This window comes from Pleurodeles waltl, chromosome 3_1, assembly GCF_031143425.1.
Source record: "Pleurodeles waltl isolate 20211129_DDA chromosome 3_1, aPleWal1.hap1.20221129, whole genome shotgun sequence".
NCBI lineage: Eukaryota > Metazoa > Chordata > Amphibia > Caudata > Salamandridae > Pleurodeles > Pleurodeles waltl.
In genome coordinates, this window is record NC_090440.1 from 373710662 (window position 1) to 373735662 (window position 25001).

Here is a 25001-nt window from a genome sequence, read left to right on the forward strand (position 1 = left end):
CATCCACGCTTGGATTTTGATGCAAACCCATATCTATGAAGACTGTAGATGGTTGGTATTATACCAAAATCCTGCCCCTCCCTGAGGCTGGAATACAGAGGAGAAATACCTTGATTTTGCTTTGTTCTGTCCTCTTTGCAGATGCCCAACTCTTAACCTTCACCACCCACATCTAAGTGTCTGTTTCATGTGGGTGGTAAGGTTAAGAGTTAAGCATAGTATGTAAGATCATGGAGGCAACATGGGAGACAAAATACGAGGTTGGGACAGGCAGGGGAAGAGGCGCATCTGGGAAGAGGACAAGAAGGGATGCAGACTTGGAGGAAAAAAACATTTATATGCAGAGAGGTACTGAACACCTTTAGATACTAATGTATTTGAAACTTTCACAACTTGAAGGAAAGTAGCCTCTTTCTAGCTTGGTTACCCCCACTTTTCGCCTGCTTGTCAGTGTGTTTGACTGTGTCTACTGGGATCCTGCTAACCAGTACCCCAGTAGTTATGCTCTTTCCTCTAAATTTGGTTTATAGTAACCTTTTCTTCCCAAAATTGGCATACTGGTCTTCCCATATAAGTCCCTAGTATATGGTATCTAGGTACCCAGGGCATTGGGATTCCAGGGGATCCCTATGGGCTGCAGCAGTTATTCTGCCATAGGGAGCCCAGGCAAAGGGTTCTGCAGGCCTGCCATTGCAGTCTGCGTGAACCGGGTGCACGCACCCGGTTTCACTACAGGTCACTGCACCAGGTCACTGTAAGTCACACCTATGGTAGGCCCTCTCAGCCCAGAGGGCAGGGTGCAGGTACCTGTGTGTGAGGGCACCCCTGCACTAGCAGAGGTGCCCCCACGAACTCCAGCACCATTTCAGTGGACTTCGTGAGTGTGGTGACGCTATTTTATATGTGTACCGAAGTCATACCTATGACCAGCTACTTAATGGTAACTCCGAACCTGGGCATGTTTGGTACCAAACATGTCGGAATCATACCCCAATACTGCTGCAAGTATTGGAAGTATGATTCCATGCACTCTGGGGACTCCAGAGAGGACCCCTAGCATTGTTACCACTAGTCTCACTGGGATTTCTGGGCAGCCCAGCTTCTGCCACCCCTCAGACAGGTCTCTGTGATCCTGCTGCTTGATCTGATCAAGCCCAGAAAGGCAGAACACAGGATTTCCTTTGGGAGAAAGAGGTAACACCCTCTCTCTTTCGGTGTGACTGGCTTGGGAGGGATAGCCTCCCCAAGCCACTGGTTTTGCTTTGAAGGGCACATTTGGTGCCCTCCGTGCATAAACCAGTCCACACTGGTTCAGGGACCTCCAAGTCCCTGCTCTGTTGCGAAACAGGACAATGGAAAGGGGAGTGACCACTCCCCTGTCCATCACCACCACACGGGTGGTGCCCAGAGCTCCTCCAGAGGGTCCCTGGGTTCTGCCAACTTGATTCCAAGGTTGGCAGGCAACTCTGAGAGCATCTGAGTGGCGAGGCCAGGCAGGTGACATCAGAGGCACCCTCTGGTAGGTAGTTACCTGGTTAGGTGACCAAGCCCCCTCTTTGGGCTATATAGGGTCTTCCTCTGGGGTGGGTCCTCAGATTAGGCTTGCAGGATTCCAGCAGGACTCCTCTGCAACCTCTGCTTTGACTTCTGACCTTCGGAACGACGACTGGAACCTCCAGGAACCTACAAGCTGCAGCTCCACGAGAAAGACTCTTCTGCAACATTATATCCAGAATTCCTGCCAGCTTTGCAACATGTCCCTAGCCGTGCATCCTCAGAAGACTGGAACTCTTCAGTCTGCACAAGAAGAAGAAGGAATCTCCCTTGGGGTGAAGACATCTCTCCCCTGTATCTATAAGTCCTTTCCACTCCATACAAGAAAGTAACCCCATGCGCTGCGTCCTTTGCAGCTGCCAAGGCTTGTTTGCTTCACCTCAAAGGGGGAACTTCAGGCGACATGTAGCTCCAGCCCCCAGCACTCCCTCCTGCAACTCCTAGGCCTCTGCGTGGTCCTCCCATAACGTGGGAGCAACTTCTGTGGTGCTGCATGGGCTGCTTCAGCGCCTTCCGTGTCCCTGTCCTGTGGGACTCTTCTCCTGTGGGCCTTCTGTGATGTGGAGGGTCCTCTGTGATTTCCCCTCCTGGGTAGAGTCCTCCTGGACCTTTCTGGTCCCCGGCAGCACCCCTTTTGCCTCCAACTGCAAGTTTGCCTTTGCCAAGGCTTGTTGGTGGGAATCCTTCACCGACACCCATCTGTAATCCAGCTTCCGGCATGGGACACCTTTTGCATGCATCAGGAACCCTTCTCCAGCTTCTGTGCTGCAGTGCTGACCTGTCTTCCTTCTTCGTCGACCAACTCCAAAAGGTACCTCTGCCTCAAACCGGACTTGCGCCATTTTTTGACGCACAACCCCCATTGAAATGACTTAGCAAAGACAGGAGTCATGCCCCCTTGTCCAATGGCTATGCCCAGGGCACTTCTGTCCCCTGGGCATGGTCATTGGGCACAGTGGCATGTAGGGGGGCCCAAATTAGGCCCCCCATGCCACTTTAAAAAATAAAAAAAATACTTACCTCAACTTACCTGTACTTACCTGGGATGGGTCCCCCCCATCCATGGGTGACCTCCAGGGGTAGCGAGGATGGCAGGGGGTGTCCCTTGGGGCAGGGAAGGGCACCTCTGGACTCCTTCCATGGTCAGAGACCATGGAAGTGAGCCCACAGGTCCCTTAACGCCTGCCCTCACCCAGGCATTAAAAAACGGTGCACATCAGGCTGTGTGCTGTTTTTTAAGGCCCGCCCCCTCCTGTGCGTCAAAATGACGCAGGAATATAAATAAGGCGCACAAGCCTTAAAGTCATTTTTTGGGCGGGAACGCCTACCTTGCATGTCATTAACGCAAGGCGTTTTCCCGCATCCAAAAAATGACGCACACGGAGGATTTTTGACGTCCGCGGGGTCGGGCGCCAAACTATAAATATGGGGCAAGGTTTGCGCCAAATGTGCGTCAAAATTTCTGAAGCACATTCGGCGCAAACAGAGTATAAATATGCCCCCCAGTGTTTTACTCCTGCATTCCTGGTCGCTTGGGAGGGGTACTGCATTACTTACCTGTGTGGTTTTCTAGTACTCCCAGCTTCCCTCTACAGGATTTACTTACCTAGGTGGGTGCCCTGTGTTTGCATTCCACTTTTAGTATATGGTTTGGGCTCCCCCTAGTGCTACTATTGCTTAATGCTATTTTACACTGTTTTCTAAAAATGTTATGCCTCTGACTATTTATTAGTGTGTGTGTATATATATATATATATATATATATATATATATATATATATATATATATATATACACATACAGTGTAGTTACTTACCTCCTATTGGAGGATTGCCTCTCTAGTATTTTCTGATACTGTGTTCCAAAAAAAAGTACACCCAAGTGTTTTCTTTCTTGTTTGTAAGTACTGAGTGGCTGTAGTGGTATTGCATGAGCTTTGCATGTCTCATAGATAAGCCTTAGCTGCTCATCCACAGCTACCTCTAGAGAACCTGGCTTCTAGACACTGCCTACACTTCACTGTGAGGGGATACCTGGACCTAGTATAAGTTGTAAGTACCATAGGTACCCACCACACACCAGGCTAGCTTCCTACACTACTACATCACCATCCCCTATTATATAAAAAAACCTCACTATAATGAAACTATAATAATTTAGAAAACAAAACCGCCTGATAGAATGTAGTGCATACAGAGTGATCTGGTCTGTCATCACCCATTAGAAGTGCCTCTTCCAAGGAAAGGCTAAGGGTTGAACGGACTCCAACACTTGCCCACTATCTGCACCACAAATGTAACGTTGTCTGCATAACGGCTAAATAAAAAGTTAACATAAAACCTGAATTTCCACATGCCCATTTGTTTCTGTATCTGCCTAGTCATCTCACCCTCGTCTCTCCATTGGCCGTACCTGGTTGCTGTCTGCCTGTATCAGTCGGACTGTATGTACATCTGTGTGTTGCCTATTGTTGGAAATGGCCCTTTTTCCAGAGATATCCCCAAACTTTTTGCCTCTGATCTTCTGTTTTTGGCTGTGTGCTGCATTTCATTTTTGCTGGGTTTAGGACTCTGGGCACTTTACCATAGCTGAACAGTGCTAAAATGCAGATGCTTCCTGTCTAACTTGTATGGGTGATTGGTTTCTCCATGATAGGCATATTTAATTTACTAGTAAGTCCCTAGTATAGTGCACCTGGGGTGCCCAGGGTCTATAAGTCTAATGCTACTAGTGGGCCTACAGCACTGATTGTGCCATCCACATAAGTATCCCTGTAAACATGTCTCAGACCTGCCACTGTAGTGTCAGTGTGTGCAGTTTTAAACTGCCATTTTGACTTGGCAAGTGCACCCACTTACCAGGCCCAAACCTTCCATTTTACTACATGTAAGTCACCCCGAAAGTAGGCCCAAGGCAGCCCCATGGGCAAGGTGCAGTGTTTTTAAAAGGTAGGACATGTACTGGTGTGTTTTACATGTCCTGATAGTGAAATGCTGCTAAATTCGATTTTCACTACTGCAAGGCCTATCTCTCCCTAGGGTAACATGTGAATTGCCTTGAAATATCTTTTAAGTGTAATTTCCCATTGGGAGAAGATAGAGATGAGGTGTTTGGGGTCTCTGAACTCACAGTTCAAAAATACATATTTTGGTGAAGTTGATATTTCAATTGTGAGTTTGAAAATGCCACTTTTAGAAAGTGAGCATTTACTAGCTCAAACATTCTGTGCCTCAGCCTGTCTGCTGAATCCACGTCTGGGTCAGGATGGCAGTTGTGCATTTACTCTTAGCCATCACACAAAGGGAGCTGAGGTGTGCCCTGCATATCCTGATGACCCATCACCAGACTGATGGGTCCTCCTGAGCTAGAGTGGTGGGAGGAGCTGACAATTGCACCTGAATAGAGCTGTGTCTGTCCTCACGCATAGCAGTCTCCAACCCCCTGAAGAGTGCCTGGGGCCAGGGCCGGGAAATGCAGGGTCTTGTGCACTACAAAGACTTCTCTGTGAAGTTTGCCTACATCAAACGCAGAAATGGGTATGGACCTCTGACACCACAAAGTTGGAACACTTCTGGACTGAGGACATTCTGCCAGGAAGCACAGCTGGATGCTGTAGGAGGGAGTGCTGCTTTGTCTGTTGCTTTGTTGTGATGGCTTGTTGCTTCTGGAATGGGAGGCAAAGGACTGGACTTGGCTTGCTATATCCTGCTTCCAAAGGTTCTCCAAGGGCTTGGATTGAGCTTGCCTCAGGGGCATCAAAGACTTCACCTGCCAGCTCCTGGGCTCTCTTGCTGACGATCCTGACTTTCCAAGTGGTGACACATCCAGTTCCAGGGCCCTTTGGAGTGAGTTCCATTGTACCAAGGAAGAAACAAGTACATGGTCCTCCAGAATGCCTTTGAAACCGGCAACACTCTCTGACTCCACACGGCTGCCTGCACTGGAGTAGTGGTCCCCGCTGAGTGCAACGACTGCAACCATCGCCGCACATCCGACGCTGCCGCAACGCCTCTGAAGTCCTGCCACAGTGTGATCACAACACCATTATGTCGACACCTCACGTCTTGACCTGCTGGATACATCGAACCCGTCTTGTCGTAAGGAACCGCAGCCTCACCACCAACGCTGCATCACCTCCCTTACAACTGTAAGAAACCACCGCCTCACCTCCCCTGCCTAGCAGTAAGGAACCAACGCCTCACCTCTCCATTGGCAGAAGGCACCAGCTCCAGCGACGCCTCACCTCCCCGACTCTGTGCAACGTGTTTGTTTCATAATCGCTTTCCAAGGTCCTGCAACTGGAGTCTGTGCGACTCCATGACCGGTCTGCACTCCCTCACGAGTGGCGTCAGACTGTTAGAGATGACTCTGTCAAGATGTCGTGATAGCCCCAGTTGGAGCTATTGAGTTTCTAAGCACTATAGTAAGATTTAATCTTTGAAAATTCTATCTTTGCTTGTGTATGTTGGATGTTTGTTGTTTTGGTCTTGTTTTACTCAAATAAATATTGGCTATTTTTCTAAACTGGTGTTGTCGAGTAAATTGTAGTAATGCTTTTAGGGACCCAGATGTTAACATATTTCATGATTAACAGCCTAACGTAAAAAAAGCTGCACTGACACATTATTTAAAAGTGCTCATGCTTTCATTTGTAGTGGTCACCACTGGGCCTACCGGCTTTAACAATGTGCTAATAAGATTTAACTGATGTCAAAGTATATTTTAGACTCTTTACTAATTGCTAGTATTAAAACTAATTTTGTTCTCTAATGTTTAATGTGTGATTTATGAGTTTACATAAACATGTGCATAAAAATAAATGCACTTCTGTCCTATTTAAAGTGATGCCTTAACAAGTTTGCAATTCTTAATAAAATGTTTTACATATTCTGATGATATGTTATTAATGCTGAATTTACAAGTTTGCATGTTATGTTTGCTTTAATAACAAATATATTAATGCATTATATTCCTTGTGTTAGCTTGCCTAGGCCTGCAGAGCTCGTATTTGCAGTAATTTAAAGTAATGAATCGTTCTTTCTAACGTGAAATTTTCCTCTAGGTTCTGTTCTGATTAAATGCTTTGCAAGTAGTAGTAGGCTATTTATGCAATTATACAGAGACTTGTAGTTAAATGACCTTGGTTCTGGAACATTTAGGTCTGTGGACATAATGTGCAATAAATTGTTTCAACTAACCAGATTCAAATGGAGCTGGGACAAGTCCATTGTACCCTGTGAAAGAAACTAGATTGATACCAGTAAATTGTAATTGACTGTTTGAATTCATATGGAAGGTGGAGACGAGCCCTGGGAAAATACCAAACTGTTGCAACCTGATATTTTATTGATATTGGATTGGATGATGCATCTTTTGCGTGATGTGAGGCAACTGAACTGACAAATTAGAGCTAATTGTATGTTTTACTATAGGCATACACTTTGTATGTTTTAGTCAGTCTTTTCTTGGCTCTTGACCCAGCTGTTCTCTGAACAGCTGTGTTCTGCACTTCCCTGAGGGCGCTTCTAGCAGACTTTACTGCTGATCTGATGTTTTGCTGATGAAGAATCCTTGAATGCGGACCCTAGGAGAGGTATATCTCCCTGCTGACTGCCATTTCCCTTGACATGTTTTGCTTTTTCTAGAATAAAAGCTAGCATGCTGACACTCACTCTTATTGTTTTTCTAGTTAGTAACTTTAGCCCAGATATATTCTTTCCAAATTATTTTTGCCTTCTTTTGTATTTTGCCTCCATGTGTTAGCCTGTCCCCGCACATGGATGTCCTAATTTGGTTAGTTGTAGGGACGACCTATGCCCAACCCAAATTTGCATATTCTGTTTCATTGAGCTCGACTAATGTTGATACAGTCCGATGTTTCTGTGGCTCAAGTAATTTCTTTAATGATATGAACTATTATTCTTGAATGCTTAATTCTAACTTAAGTAAATTTGTTTCACTGCTTTAGGCAATCAGTTGTGTTGATTTATCTTTATAACTTGATTTTGCACACAGCCTTCCTGACATCAGCTTTGTGGTTTTAAAACAAAGCATTGAAACTTTTAATTGATTGGAGTCTTCTTATGTGGTCACATTGGCCATGGTGTTTAAATTGTTTGGGTAGAGTTAATGTAAATTTGGGTATGGTTTGCCACACTCTTTCTGGGTCAAACGATCTGTTGACCTCGGTGAAGAGTTTGATTCCTGTGAATTTAGAAAAATGCGCTAACGCTGGTGTGGAGTACTTTTGTGGTGTTTTCACTGTGTTACACTGTGTGTGTACAAATACTTTACACATTGCCTCTGAGATAACCCTGACTGTTTGGGCCAAGCTAACAAGGGGGTGAGCAATGGTTATCTCAGCTGTGTGACTCCCTTACCCTGACTAGAGTGAGGGTCCCTACTGGGGCAGAGTGCAAACCACTGCCAAATAGAGGCCTCATTTCTACACCTATGTGAGCCTCCTTGAGTTGGTCTGTGTGCCTAGATACCTGAACTTCTACTGTCTATATGACTGAATGACCAATTATTTTTTTGATTTTGAAATGAGATAGGTCTGGTGGTAGGTGTATGGATGTCTATAGATCATGGGCACCTGTGTATGTGTTGGCCTGCTTGTTGTCATGGCTGTCTCGCTGTTAATATGTGGGCAGGTCAGATCAATGGAGTGTATACCTGAGTGTCTGTAGATATATTGATTTTTGCGTGCAGTGGTTCTGTACATGCGTCGCTCTGCCTCTATGTGCACGATCCATGCTAATAAACCTTTTGTGCCTTGGTGTGTGTACAGCATCCAAAAACCAAGCGCGTTGACTTTGCCACTAATTATTTTGACATGGTACTTCCAGAGCTATACAATACTTCCCACAGCTTAAGTGTCAGTACTTATCAGTGCTTGGCCCATATATTGATTATATTGAATTATGTGCCACGTTCACAAACTCACTTATCCTGCAGGGTAAACCCACACATAATTTCATCTCAACCTAAAATGAAATTGAAGTAGCAAAATCAGTTCTCCGCTCATACCTTTACTGTATGAATGGACAACGTGTTTCCGGAGACCTCGTGCAGTACTTTTTGCCAAAAAAGCCAGCACTTTATAAAAACGTATCCAACAGATGGCAAGAAGCAACAGTCATTTTGAATTAGGCTGTTTTTTAAAACATGCATATAAAATGGTCACATCCATAATTTGAAGTCTGCAGGGTTCCTGTATTTGCCCAAATGAATCACGTGCATTTCGCTGGTAGGTAAACTGCAGAGGGGCTTAGAAACGGATTCGCTTTAAGTGACCAATCACAAGTGGGTTGGTAGTTTTGTTTTCACCCTAAATAAGGCCCGTATTTATACTTTTTTTACGCCGCATTTGCGTCGTTTTTTGACGCAAAAACGGCGCAAACTTTCAAAATACCATTGGATTTTGTAGGTTTGCGCCGTTTTGCGTCAAAAAGCGGCGCAAATGCGGCGCCAAAAAAAGTATAAATACGGGTTAAAATCTCGCAGTTTTTCCCGAAACCGGTTTGCAATTGGCCTAGTGTTTCTAGGAGCATACCCATTTGCAGAAAGCAGCTTGAAATATGTATGCAATATGGGCCTGAATTTGGGGAAAGCTTTGGCAAAACTGTGCATTACCACAGAACGCGGCATGAGTCCCGATCCTATATGAAAAAAAATGCTTAACAACGTGGTAATGGCGCAGAAATACTTGCCCCAAATTTTACATTTTGAGGCAAAATGTAGATCACCCATAGAAATCTCTTGGTGCTAATCAATTCTTCTTCTACATTCTGTGATATTTTGTCCCATCTAGACGTTTAAGTAATTTTCATTTTGACAATCATTATTTAATGTAATTATATAATGTGATAATTCAACAAAGTAAGTGATAGACGTTATTGTATTATTACACCAGTTTTCCCAATTTGTAGTTTACCTACATTACGATTTGATATAGTGGAATTAATACTTAATTTAATTAAATCTGTAAATCGGGAGCGGATGAATTGTTTAAGTACCTCAAAATGGTTACATCGCATACCTTCGAGCGTTCTGTCTGGCATCGGTAAAGCTAAGCCCATCTTTTTTGTGAGAACTCCTTCTTGACTTTAAATATTGTCCAATAGTTGTGCGTATTTGCTCAGATAGCTAAATAACCCATACTATGTGGCAGATTTATAAACTTTTCACCCAGCTCCAGCAGAGGAACCAGAGCTAATTGCCGAGCTGAGTGGAAGACAAATTTAATTTGCTTTTGCTGATGCAGAATGCCATTTTTAGGGTCGAGCCTCCGATAGCATGCGCCAGAACATACGTATTGCTTGCGAGATGCTGTTGTAATTACAAAAGGGCTTGGAGCCCGCCTGTCGCGTATCACTTTTTGGATTGAGTGGCACTCTTATTCACGGCCTCGAAGTTGGTCATGGCTGGCATGTCATAATTTCCGTTCCTGACAGTGGAGCAGGAGCCAAGCACTGATTGATGCAACTTAAGCAGTGCTCGTGGGCTGCTTCTGACATCACTGAAGAAATATTTTGTTCTATTTAATCTCTCCTGCCCTGCAAACAGAAGGCACGTGACTGGCAAAAAACGTGCTCACCAGGATAAACAAAATTGCAAAATTTTATTTTAGGTGTGTGTACACATATTCATAAATGTGTACATGCATAGGCATGATTTTAGGTACTCAACTTTAAATGCATGTACATGTTGCAAATGAAATACATATCTGTAAATACATATGTGTACATCTATGAACGTATAATTATGAATTCCATTCCTTCCCGTTAATCTATTCTCATAATGTGAATTACAGGTTGTTCTTTGGCCTTATTTTTTGGCCCATAGGGGAGTAGTAGGTGTGGAACTTGTAGCTCAGGGTGCTGAGTGCTTGCTGCAGAGTGCGTTACCAACAGGAGCAACTCTGCATTCTGAGTTAATACAATATGTGCCACTGAATTGGGTTGTAATAACAGCTATTGTTACAGATCTGAGATACAGTTTCGGTTCCTGCGTGCACTTTATCAATGCTCGATATTCTGGTATATTGTTTGTCACTAGGGTGCCTTATGGATAAGGGGCCAGGTGTTTTATTGCGGATGGGCGGTGGGGCTACTCTGCATGGAAGATGAGAGGGAGGCAAGAGTGCGTCCCGAAGTTAAGAACATGGAATGCAGCACCCTCCACACATCATGAAAAGCAGACCCTAAAACCCTATCTTCAAAGGGAATGCAAGGCATGAGCAGGCCTGGAGAGTACGTGGTGTGTGGTTAGGTGTACACATCGCCTCCAATCGACACTCTGTAGCAGGCATGTATGAAAGGCAAGTCTGGGGTGGCAGAAAAAGGGAACGAGGAGGTCAAAGGTTATTCTTATTTATTTGGCTGTTTCTTTAGCGCTGACATAATCCAGGTTGGATGATAAAGCACTTTAGAAAACAGTGTAAGAGTGGGTACATGCGTGACATTTGGGACGGTACTGGTGGCATGCCCTTCCGGGTGCTTGTATATAACGATGGTTATAAAAAAGAAAGTTACTCAACTGGTTGTCTTCCCAGATCATAGAGGAAAAACCAGATAAGGATTGGGTTAGTATTGAGGGTTTCTTATAATATTTTTTTTAGAGTCGAGCCTGCGCTAGCGCATGCGTATCGCTTGCGAGATGATGTGGTTAGAAAAGGGCTGGTTTGATTTAGCTGAAATTCCTTCAAAACTGTGCAAGGGAGACTTGCTTATCACTTTTAAAAATGGCTGAAACATTTAATTATCAAAATATAAACCGTGGGATATAATAACTTGTTTTTATGTAGTGTTTCAGGATACAGGTTTTCTATTGGGTAAAGCGGTTTACAGCAAGTGTTACTATCACTTGACTAAAGTTTCCCTTGTCTGAACTGGAATGATAAAAGCCTGAATACATTTGAAGTTGTGACCTACAAGTTGTACACAGATGTCACTAGTATGTACGCACATGGCATTTCTATAGCATGCACCCAGTCAAAAGGCATCGGAGCGCTTTACATGGTCACAGTAAATCATCGAGATATGTCACCGCTTAAGGTAAAATACTGAAATATATGTTCGAAGCATACATACCTAGTAAAGCTGTTATAGTGATATGGCAAGTCTCCGAAACTTTCCTCTTCCTCACATGAGATTGTAAGACCATCATCAAGTATAGATAGCAAGGGGTGTGCTGTAGTTTCATTAAGGTGAAAGAAAGTGCCTGCAGAAAAAATAAAAAGACCACGTTTAGAAATGGGGACAAATATCTGCACCTAGACCTCCTGCTACAGCAGACTTTGTGCCTTCTTATGTTCTCTCATGAAGTCCCAGGTCCCCCATCTTGGCTGGGACCCAGACAGTGCCTAATTTGTAAATAAAAAGGTGCTGGTGCTCAAAGCTCTCCTTTTAAATACGCGGCTGCTGCAATTAAATATGTGAACATGGAATACTGAGGCGGCATAGTCCTGGAGCCATCTCAGGCCTCTTTAATCCATATAAAGCCACTCCCTGCCCCTTCAGCTCACTCTTGCAGCTTTCTACTTCCTCCCTTTGTGATACATTTTCGTTTTTCCCTTCATCCGTCTTTCCCATATGTGTCTTTTGCTCACAGCAAATGCTTGAGGCAGAAGAATAAGCCCCGGCCCTCAAAAATAAGTGCTGGTGCTCAGCACCGGAAACAACAAGCACAAATTAAGCATTGGACCCAGACCAACCTCATGCAGAGCGTTCATACTGGACAAGGGGCAGTACAGTCCTCAAGCCTATACCTATGCAGACTGGAAGGAAAACAAGCATCCTGTGTCATGTAGATTGGAGGGTGAGCAGTCAAGTTCTGTGCAGTATGTAAATGACACGCTCGTTATGATCCTGCACAGAGGTGAACTTCACATTTGCAAGCTGGTGACAAAATGTAGACATCATGAGGACATGATAATATATTTGAGGCTTCCAAAAGGGAACACGAGAAGATATGCCTGTTAAACGAGGCCCTGGTTTGGTATCTCGAATTTGTACACGTCGACTATGAAGGGCTGCTGGTATGCAGTTGCTCGATGAGTCACTGATTCAGACTGTGAGGCAGCGTTGTTATGTGTAAGAGATCTACTAAAGAAAGTAGCATAAAGGTCTCCCTGAAGGTGAAATACTTCTGGAGGACGAAGCAATCAGAGGAAAGGGTCCTACGAGGAAACGTAAAGAATACAAGGATGAAACAAAAATGAGTCAGTGGACTCTGTAGGAGTAATTATAATAAAGAATGGAATGTTCTCAACATGGTGTACAGAATCGTGGTAGGAGTACAACATAGACACGTGAGACCCACACACGTTTGCGTAATCAATGGATTGGGGGTGGCGAGGCTCAGGGGGCAGACAACTGGACTCCCAGACTGAAACTCAAGAAATGTGCACTGTACCCAAAGTGCTTAAAGGGGTGCTACAAGACGCTGTTTTAGGAAAACCCAGAAATGTGTATGCTTGTGGACATTCACAAACTGAAATCAAACACTTGGTCTTATCCTGGAAATGGTAGAAAAGTTAGCTCACCCATAGAAAGGGGCATGGACACCTTCCATGATTTTGAAGGATGCAGGGATTGACCCTGTCATATGTGGAATTTGATATTCACGAGCGCTTGTCTCGCATTCAAGAGCGCCCGTGTTCCAAACATGTCATTTTAGAATGTTGTATTTTGAAAGTGAAAGCGGTTGGAGTGTGGCTGGCAAAGGCGGATACCACAAAAAGAACAGTTAATGGACGGAATGTAGAACAAATCAAACATTCACCCCCAGTCACAGATCTGGGTTTTATCCATCAGTTTTTTTGCTCACCATGCCATTCCAGTTTGAACACAATCATATGTAAATCAGTCTTGATCCTGTTCCCCCTGGGAACAGTCCAACCCGAACTGCCAGACCAGGTCCTCCCTGGACCAGAAACAAGCATCCTGGGACCGGTTTCAGGGTAACAGCCCTCTTCAGCCAGGCTAGCTTGAATCTGGTGGCATAGTGAGCACGGTACCCACATCTGGGCATACCCTTCCCATTTGGGGCAACAAACGCAAAAAGTTGTTGATGGACGGAATGTAGAACAAATCAAACATTCATCCTCAGTCACAGATCTGGGTTTAATCCATCAGTTTTTTTGCTCGCCATTCCAGTTTGGACCCAGTCATATGCAAATCAGTCTTGAACCTGTTCCCCCTGGGAACAGTCCAGCTCGAACTGCCAGACCATGTCCTCCCTGGATCAGAAACAAGCATCCTGGGACCGGTTTCGGGGTAACAACCCTCTTCAGCCAGGCTAGCTTGAATCTGGTGGCATAGTGAGCATGGGACCCATGTCTGGGCATACCCTTCCCACTTGGGGTGACAAACGCAAAAAGAACAGTTGATTGCCGAATGTAGAACAAATCAAACATTCACCCCCAGTCACAGATCTGGGTTTAATCTATCAGTTTTTTTGCTCACCATGCCATTCCAGTTTGGACACAGTCACATGCAAATCAGTCTTGATCCTGTTCCCCCTGGGAACAGTTCAGCTCGAACTCCCAGACCATGTCCTCCCTGTATCAGAAACAAGCATCCTGGGACCGGTTTCGGGGTAACACCTCTCTTCAGCCAGGCTAGCTTGAATCTGGTGGCATAGTGAGCACGGTACCCACATCTGGGCATACCCTTCCCACTTGGGGCGACAAACACAAAAAGTACAGTTGATGGACGGAATGTAGAACAAATCAAACTTTCACCCTCAGTCACAGATCTGGGTTTAATCCATCAGTTTTGTTTGCTCACCATGCCATTCCAGTTGGCATGGTGTGTGGGTACCGCTCCAGTAGGTCGATTAAAAGGATCTTGATTTGAACAGCTGGCCCTTTGTACTCTCATTATTTACCACATTATTTGGCAACGAGTGTTAATTGGTGACATCAGCCTACTGAGCGGAACAGAACCCAGCGACAAGCAACAAGCGCAACGGCAACAGGATCATGTGAGCAGGATCGGCGGCAGGGTGTACGTGTTAGTGATATTATCTTGCTTTACATACCTTCCAGTATGCGTCCATAAAAATCAGGAACTGTGAGCATGGTATTCATTAAGGCCACGTGAGGAACAGCGCAATAAGGAGCAAACGGTCTGCCTCAAGGGGTAGTTCGCCAAAGAATAACGTTTGTCCAAAGAATAATGTTGCTCTGCAGCATACCCTTAGCGCTTCCGGTCTTGAAGAGGCGGCGTTATATTTTCTTAAAGGAGCAATGCACATTTAATGGGGCAACGCTTATTTTAAAGTTAAGCAGGAAGCACCACTGATTTACTCGGAAGTTCACTGGACATGTTCAGCTTTAAATTTCGAGCACAGTGATATGCACACCCCACATCCTAGGACCAGCAGTGTGTGCACTTAATTTTTCTACACGGTGATGCGCACACCTTCAAAACACTATTGTCACAGACAATAAACTTGCGTGTTGGCGTTATTGTTCAGTGACATTACGTTGAGGGATCTGTTTTCGTATTTTGTACTGTTTTTATTTAGTACTAACTCGTTATGGAACACGTCTCAATTTCTGCACCACCATGTTTCCTAATGCATCAGGGTGTACCAGCGATCCAGTGGGAAGACTGAATAGAAATTTTTGATAATTATTTGTTGGCATTAGATAGCGAGGATTTTAGCGCTGCCCTCAAAAAAGCTATTTTGTTAAATTGCTTAGGGTCAGAGGCGCAGATACTATTTAAATTCCTGCCTGTTGCTACAGATAATGGAGCTCGCATTACTGATGAATACAGAAAAGCTAGAATGAGATTAAACAATAGGTTTGCGAAGGAGACTAATGTAGTGCTGGCAAGGTATAAGTTTTATACCCAACGACAGAGGGTGGACGAGTCTATTGATTAGTTTCTGTCCAGACTGAGAGAGTTATCTGTGAAATGCCAGTTTGATGGCATGTGTGAAGAAATGATTAGCGATCAGTTAATGGTTCAGTGCAAGAGTAGAAAGATTCAAGAAAGATTGTGGGCTGCAAAGAATCCTAGTTTGAAAGACGCTATTGGCATGGCCAAGGTGGTCGAGTAATCAGAATTATGCATGAAAGAAATGGGGCAGCATGGCACTGGAGGTGGAGAACAACAATTGACACAGGAAATTGTAGGTGGAGTGGAAAGCAATTGTGGTAGTGTAGGTGTTGTGGGACAAAAAGTACAAAAAGTTCACAAAATATACAGAAATCCATCCCTAATAAGAAGAAGTGCAACAGGTGTGGTAGTAATTTACACAACAGTGAATCTAAAGAATGTTATGCCATAGTGCAGGAAGTGTGGACGCAAAGGCCACTTTGAACACATGTGCGTTGAATGGCCTAAGTTGAAGGGTGTGGCGGCGTGTGAAGAGAGATGCGAGCCATCTGATCACATACTTAGCTTAGGTGAGGGCAACAAAATGAATAGTGAAAGAAGGGAAAATAGGCCCAAGCTTTGTTCATCATTGAAAATATAAATGTAGAATTAATGGTGGATACTGGACCAAAATATACTATTATTCCTAAAGATGTTTTTCTGGGGAACTGGCCACAACTTGAGTTGACAGCAAAATACATTTGTCCAGGTGGTTATCAAGGGGAAGAAATTGAGATTTTGGGGTTCTTCACAACTGTGATACGCTTCAAAACGAGAGAAACCTATGGCAAGGTGTATGTGACTGAGAGCAGACCACCAATATTAGGTTGGATGCACCAATACGACCTTAATATAATTGTGAATCCAAGAGGTTTAGAACAAATTTTAATTGTTGAAGATGGTGATGTGAAAGTTATTCTTGAAGAAGTAAAAGAAGAGTTTCAAGAAGTGTTGGGAGAGATAAAGGGCTATGTGCATAAAATTTGCATGAAGCCAGGAGCAGTTGCAGTAAAACAAAGGTAGGAAGGTACCCATTGTAGTCAGAGAGGAGGTTAGTAATATGTTGAAAGATATGTTAAATCAGGGGGTCATTGAACCTGTGGAAGCTTCTGATTGAGTTTCGCCCGTAGTTATCACAAAAAAAATCCAATTACCAATTGAAATTTTGTGTGGACCTTCGCAGTGTTAATCAGAACATTGTAACCGATAATTTTCCTCTGCCCAATATTAATGAACTCATTATGTTACTCAATGGTGGCAAGTTCTTTTTTAAATTAGACCTTAAGAGTGCTTACCAACAGATCCGTTTACATCACAGTTCGCAGGATGTTACAGTAGTCATCACCATGGATGGCACTTTTTGTTTCGTCAGAATGCCCTTCGGTCTATGATCAGCTGCGAGTGTCTTCCAGTGTATGATGTCGCATGTGTGTGAGGGCTTCAACAACGTTGTATTTTTCTACGATGACATTTTGGTATTTGCACCAACTGTTATAGAACACAATTACATTTTGAGAAGGGTGCTTAAAAAACTTTTGGAGGTGGGACTTACTCTGCGTAACGAGAAATGTGTCTATTTGAGTAAGGAGATTGAGTATTTGGGCCACACAATTTCTGGTGAAGGAGTAAAGCCAAAAAGCATTCTGTTGGAGGCTACAAAGCTGTCTCTGTGTCCGAAAAACAAAGATGAATTAAGATCCTTCATGGGACTCATAGAATATTATTCAAAGTTTGTTGAAAACTTTACAGACAAACCAGAGGGGTTGAGAGTGTTGTTGCGCAAAGATTGCAGTTTCATATGGTCAGAAGTACAACAAGCATGTTTTGACAATATAAAACATGAAGTATGTACTGCAAGAATTTTGGTACCCTTTAATACATCATTCCCTACTATTGTCACTGTGGATGCAGGTGCGTCTGGTGTGGGTGCAGTATTATCTCAATTGCACAAGGTGTTGAAAGGACGGTGGCTTTTGCCTCGTGCTCACTCACTGAAGGCAAAATAAATTACTTGGTGATTGAGTGAGAGGCCTTAGCAGCTGCCTGGTCAGTCAAATACTTCAGGATGTTTTTGTGGGGCATCAGTTTCAAATTGAGAACAGATCACAAGCCTCTAATAAATGTATTGTCAGCAGGAGGGGCGGGAAAAGGTTCTGCAAGATTGGCCAGGTTGGCGGCTCGTTTACAGGAGTATTTGTATAATGTTGAATACATTCAAGGATGACAAAATGTTCAGGCTGACCCTCTTTCACAGCTCGCAGTTGATTGGAAGTTGGTTGATGGTGAGGCAGTTTTGATAAAGGGAGAAGAAGGAACAGTAGCATGGATGGAGGATATAGTGCAACATGGATTGGGTGTTTTTTCTAAAATGGAATGGCTACAAAGGATGTTGAATGATTCTGTTTTACAGTGTGTAGGTAAGATGATTGTTGAGGGTACAAACAGAGAGAGTGCAGTTGCGGTATCGGTGAGACCCTATATTCAAGTTTTGGATGAACTGTCGTTGAGTGATGGTGGGGTAGTGCTGAGAGGTGACAAGTTTGTACCTCCGGAGAACGGAAGAAGGAGAATGATACAATTGGCACACAAAGGACATTTAGGCCAAACGTTGACTCAAATAAGTGTTAAAGAAAGTTTGGGTGGCCTGGTATTGAGGTGCAAAGTGCCCAGTGGGTACAAGAGTGTATTCATTGTAGGGAGAGTGAAAAAAGATTAATACTTCAGAAGCAGCCATTGATGGGTCATATTGAAGATCCTGGCGAAGCGTGGCACACCGTTTGTTGGGATTTTATACGGCCACTGCCTTTTATAGGCTACAATCGGAGATTTGGTTTAGTCTCGGTGGACGTGTTTTCTAAATGGATGGAAGTGGTGTTTATGAGAGAGGTGTCGACAAGGAGTACCACTGCCATTTTAAAAGATATTTTTTAGAGGGAAGGTTGTCCTCATACTATTATTACTGACAATGGTACAGAATTGACATCTGTTGAAATGAAATAATTTTTGTTGGCTAATGGCATCATGCACAATCATATTGCACTATATAATCCTCAAGCTAATGGCATTGTTGAATGAATGAACTGTATGATTAAAGGTACAATTCAATTGGCTGTGCAGAGTAATCTAATCATTGATATAGCAGTGCATGAGGCAATTTGGGCTCATCGCACTACTCAACTCAGAGACATGGGAAAGACACCTTTTGAGTTCATGAGGGGACGTAAGGCCAGAACAAAGTTGGTCCCTGGTTGGTTCGAGGATGGTTTAGTAAAGGTGGACTGTCACATGGAAATTTCACAGTTGAGTAGACGTTCAGGTACACAAGTTGGTGATTGGGTGAAAGTCAAGTATGGACGCAAGGGTTTGGGTTGATTTACGGTCCTGTGGTCCTTTCAAGGTTAAGCAAGTGAGTGATTATTATGTGGTATTAGACAACGGAACCAAGTGGAACGAACGCAGAGTGGCTCTATACCAGAAGGGAAGTGTAAGTGAGGGGTCAAGGAAAAATGTCAGTGATGTTAAAGAGGGTTGCAGTGGCTTTATGTTAACTGAGAGAGAAGTTGAGAAACCATTTTGTGACGTCTCTCCAGGTTTGTCTCTGAGTAGTAATGAAAGAAATGGGGTGAGTGAGCAAATAGGTACGAAGGAGGATGGAAGCAGAAGGGAAAGCAGAGCAGTGAGAGAGAGAGGACCACCTGCATATTTGGATTATTATATAAGAGAATCAAATGTCAAACCTAAACTTTCTTTGAAAATATACATTAAAAAAATGTGTGTTGAACTGAAATTAATATAAAAAATTGTTGAATTGAAAATAGTTTAATTTTTAGGTAGAATCTCATATTTTAAAGCTTGTATTTGACATTCGTATGTAATTTCTATGATTTTTCACTTTTCTTTTCTTTTTGTTTTTGTTTTACATTGTGGCTGTTTTCCTTAGTTATATTATCCACAAAATGGTGACTTTTATGTATTACATATTGTTTATCATTTGTAGTGTAAATTAATGACAGAGAAGGATGTGTCATATCTGGAATTTGATATTCACGAGTGCTTGTCTCGCATTCAAGAGCGCTTGTGTTCCAAACATGTCATTTTAGAATGTTGTAATTTGAAAGGGAATGCGGTTGGAGCGTGGCTGGCAAAGGCGGATACCGCTCCAGTAGGTTGATTAAAAGGATCTTGATTGGAACAGCTGGCCCTTTGTACCCTCATTATTTACTACAGACCCATATTGGGAACTTTACATTCTTGCGGTTTCTAGGTCATACATTTGTAGACTTTCATAGAGCAATATTTTATGATCTTATCTGTTTGCCTCTTAATTATATTATTGCTTGAAGTGATGTTTCTCATTCCCTTTTTACCTCTGCTCGAGTAAGCCTATGAGCTAGTCTACCCTTTTATAATGTGGGTAAAGCACCCTTTGGGGAGAAGTTGATTTTGATCTTTCAGACAGCGCTGACCAAGTTGTGTGGTTGTGCAGCCATATGACATATAAGGCTTTTGGCTATTCTCCCCTTAGCTAGCTAGGTGATCTCCTGCTTTATGCTACTGTACAGTATATTAATTATATCTGGAGCAAGGCAGGCACCACCTCAGGCTTATGTCTGGACACCAACCTTTCAGTTTCCTGTCATAGCTGCTTGTGAAAATTGCCCCTCATTAGTGGGGCAGCTAGACCACGTGGAAGAATGGAGGGCAGTGCAGTCAGGCGTGGTGGTGCAAGTGTAGTAATATACCTTTTCTTCCTGTTAGAAGCACGGTACACCCTAGTGGTACCACAACGGAGGTGTACCCTGGATAAAAGGTTATCCTGGAGATTCTGAACAAGTAAAATGTAGGAGCTGCTATGGCTTCCTGGGGTATAGATGTAACAGTTCATCTACTTATTAGGGCTCTTTATTATGGCAAGATACATAGTTATGGCACTTAGGATTAGAAATAACCTCACATCAGTTTAGAAACAAGGGCTTGATCATAATGCATAAGATTCATTGGAGCACGTAGTTTTGGCATTAATTTTGGAGGCAAACAGGATTACCTTAGCCCTGACAATGACATAAAACATCCATTCACAAAGGCATTTATGAGTATGTGAAGTAGTACTCAGAAATGTCTTTGTGAATTGCCCTAAAACATGTGAACAGATCCAAAAACAGACACAAGATGTAGGTAAATGCCTCTGTTCGCATGATCACCCCTTTGTTTTGGACTGATGCTGCTGCTGTTTTTTACCCCGTACACAAGGACTCTGCTAAACAGGCCCCAGTGCATGTGCTTTGACCCCTAAAGTATAGTGAAATTGGCTATGTTCCTAACTGGGAAATCTAACTTAACTATACGTCCCATCTATTTGATACAAAGTGTACCTTAGACCGGTAAGTTAAATGTCAGTAGTGGACTGCAGCACCAATTGTGCCACCTATTGTGGCAAAAAGCCTTTTGACAGGCTTAAAACCTTCCTTTTCAATATTAAGACGTCACCCCTAAGTAGGCATTACTACCCATAAGGCAGGGTGCATAGTATTTAAAAGTAGGGCATGTAAACATTTAATTTTAAATGTCCTTACACTGAAAAGGCACCAAAAGGTATTTTCACTGTAGTAGTGTTGTCTGTTCCACCCGGCTAGGAAACACCTACAAATTTCATCCTTGGACTTTAAAAAAATATTTATTACATACTCAATTCTGATTTGCAATAAATATTTTAGAAATGGTACTTTTAAAATGCCATCTTTGTGTCAAAAGCCTAAGGAGGTCCATTTTCATGTTCTGCCATTGTTGCTTAGGAGCTGACTAGCTCCCTTGAATAGCCCCCTTGATGAGGTGGAAACGTGTCTCAGATTTGAGATAAAGACCTTGTAGAGAGATGTTCTGGTCTTCTGGCAAGATGACCACGTAGGCTGTACTTAGAAACCTGCTTAACTTCAAAGAAGCCTACCCTGTCAAAGGCAAATGATAGATGACACCTGGGCAGGGCCATTCTTTGTTTCTCTAGTCATTAGGCACCAAGCCCAGTAGGAGAGGAGCTGCCTTCAGAAACTGGTGACCAAAGAGGATGGGATGATTATGTACCTGGCCACCCTCTGAGGTGAGAACACAAGCTCTGCACAAGGGGAGAAGGGTTTGGTGGAGATGCACACTGTGGGATTCTTTGCATCAGGGCACAAAGGGACTGCTGCAAAAGCGGGTTGGGTTACACAAGGGAACCTTTTCCCGATTGGTAAAGGATGGACCAGGTGTCACCCCTAGCCATAAGCTAGTGCTAGGCATGCATGTAACACTCCTGGACACCCTGCTCAGAACACTCTGATGCTGTGGAAGATAGAAGTAGAACTGCACCTGCTATTGAGACCTGTGAGGAGGCCTGAAAGGCTGGTCCTGCTCCCACCTGTTTTCAGGACAATGAAATAGACTCCAAGAGTCAGTTGGCTGACCTGTTAAGCTACAGATACACAACTAACTGCAAGAAGCCCCTTTTCATGAAGGGCCCAGCTGACCAGTTACAACTGCACCTTCCATGGACCCTTATGGTAGTTTTTGCTGGACTGTGTCTTGACTCGCAAGTGCTGTTTCGGAGGTCTTGGGACTCTTGGTTGTGTCAAAATGTACTCTTCCTAAATGCCTGAAAAACCTGACACTAAAAGAAATTTTGGTTCCAAAGACCTGCAGAGCCTCCGGGACAAGCCTGCCAAGTCAACCTGATGAAGGCACCTTACTGGTGGGATAAAGATTCAGCTGTAAATCAATGTCATTAGGGCATCACCTTGTTTGACTATAACTTGCAGACTTGCCCTTCTGGAGGAATCTGGGGCCCAAAAAGTTCATAAGTCCGAACAGAGAACTCTTCATAGGCTGAAGGCGCCCAAATCCTCTGGCTGGAAATAGGCCTTCCTTCAGTGCATATTTTTAATTTGTACTGCTCTGAGCTTTCCCAACAAAAGTCAACGGCTTCAACAGGACCTCGTCTGATGGCTATCTGGCCACAGACAGCCCTTCTCGCCACAGTCTGCTGCATTGACCAGCTGAGTATTTTTGACTTGCATTTCAGAAACTAAGTCCAAAGGTAAAACTTCTGACTCGGTTGGAGCTGATTTCGCATCCAACCCGTGCTCCTTTGCGGTCAGCCTTAAATCGCGTCTAGGTACTTGTCAAGTGCAGCCAGATAACCACGGTTGGCACTTAACCTTTTCAGCGCTATCTTATTTAAGATTTAAAAAAATCATATCTCCAGTTCCCCTTATTGTATTTTTGTGTCTTTGGTAGTGTTTTGTTCACTAAATCATTCTCTATTTCTATAAATTGGAGTAGGATTTTTATTGTGTTGTGTTCTAGAACCTTTCGAACCACTTTGGTGCTTCTAAATGCTTCACACATTTTCTTAAGTTATGCCCGTCTACTCTGTGCAATAGCTACAAGGGGTTGAACTCAAGTTGAAGTTACTGAAATCTTTACTAGACCTAACAAGGGTAGTGACATTATTACTTGTGGTGGACTAAAAGCCACCCCAACAAAAAACAACATTATAAAATACACTATTCTTATCGTTTTTATAATAAGTAACACTGAGCCCTCGATTCAAGAGGCATTTTATGCACACAAGTAGAACTTACATGAGCAAATTAAATTGTTTTATGATTGTGAAGAAACATTTGTTATACCAAAAATACACATGGTTTTGCATTTATAAAGAGACATTCGAATGGCAGGATTAGGAAGAGATCAACCCTGACATTGGTGGGTGTCCAGGAGAAGGAGTTTTTCCAAGGGAAAATTATTTTCAGCTTGGAGGATATGTTTAAAAAAAAAAAAGTGCAATTGCACTCATTTGAGACATTTTATCATGTCTAAATTAACACTACATAGTTTTACGCATATGAACATGCCTCTGAATTGTCATGAATGATAATTCATGAAGTATTCCTGGGTACTTGTCACTACTTGCTAGGTGAATTAAACTGAATCAGATATTTCGGAAATGTACTCTAAAAGTAGGATAAACCCTTTGGGGGTCTGTTTCTGATTTGTTTTGTGTTTGTACGATGGCACTACGCTAGAGCCAAAATTCATTTAATCCATTTCCTCAAGCATAGTATAGAACTCCTTTGTTTCATGTAGGCTCTGGGTACCAATTCACATGTACCATGAACTTGAGCAAAACCTTTTCCATCCACTTCCTTTATATTTATTACAGAAGCAAAACTAGTGCAGAATGAATCTGAACAATTAATTTCTGGATATGTCCCAAACAATTATCTCCAATGTAAAAGACCATGTGCATCAGATTAAAACATGCAAAAGTAAGTTCCAATACTTAATGGGAAACATGGATGATTATTTAAATTGTTTTTAGTGTCGGTAGATATTACAAGAACCTGGATGACTTTGAAAATCCAAAAATGAAGTGTTGTGCGGAAACAAAGTTTTTCAATACCATAGTCATGAAAGTTTCATGGAAAGTTTTGGAAGAGTTATGTAACAAAAATCATTATATCCTGTGACATCAGTGTCCAAAAGCTTGCTAATACTAGAATTTGACGAGCATACATCAGTAGGATCATAATGTCTGTCAGATAATAGGAAGCAGAAAATTTAGAGTATCAAGCCAATCCACTGCCTTAAGCGCCAGAGATGTTCAAGATGGGATTTTCTACTGCGGAAAAGAACAGGACAGTTGCTAATAGTGATGACAACTTCTGGTCTTCCTAGTTTTGCATTAACTGACTGTACTTTTAATTAAGATTGGAGTAAACAAACCTCTACAACTAGAGGGAAGCCATAGTGTACAATGTATTCCTCACTCTGTGCAGACCTTGGGCATTGTTTCTGTACATGTGTTTAGTATCTGCCAACGAGTGTACGGGAATCTTAAAAAGAAAATTGAAAATGCAATAATTAATATGCAACATTTTCAGTTTAGTTAGAACAGTAGAGCATATGCACCAACCCAAATAGTAAAAATTAAAACTACTAAGTATACATGAAACAATACATATCTTCGTAGAAGGATCTTGCCCTTTCAAAGGCCAAAGGGTTAAAAAAAAAGTATCTCATGTAAACTCCTGTGTATTCAGTACTGCATAGGACATTGATCATACAGTCTTAATGTTTGGAAAACCTGACTTTGCAAGTTGCAAGTTGTTATATTTTGAAATGGAACAGTATACAGTATTACATTAGCAATTTTTTAAATAATTTTTTATGAACTTGACGTGGTCTTGACAAGCTAGGAAACGAAATGCCTATATGCATACATATGGTCTCAAGTTATTAACTCGCTGGAGTTTGTGAATTATTGATGCTTTTTACATTTTTGGTTTTTAAAAGGATCTGTCAATAATCCCTGTTAAAAGGAAGGCTTAAGGAGCACTGTAATGATCCTAGAAGGCAACTCCTGGACATTCTATAAGTTTGTAAATTTTGAGGTGGTGCTATAAGTGTCTTATAAGAATGATTAGAATTAATAATTCAGATGCAAGAAACAGAAATGGAGCAAGTGATAAGAACAGTCTCTGAATTGCTTGAAAGTGCACTCTCAGTGTTTTGGAT

The 25001-nt window shown here is 42.8% G+C and overlaps 1 protein-coding gene across 1 annotated transcript in view; it reads right to left on the reverse strand.

The window, feature by feature from the left end:
* FSD2 (fibronectin type III and SPRY domain containing 2) overlaps positions 1-25001 on the reverse strand; it is a 382625-nt gene that overhangs the window by 56723 nt on the left and 300901 nt on the right. The window contains exon 11 of the mRNA XM_069222558.1: positions 11649-11778. Coding sequence (XP_069078659.1) covers positions 11649-11778 — 130 coding nt within the window. The remainder of the gene's footprint in view (positions 1-11648; positions 11779-25001) is intronic.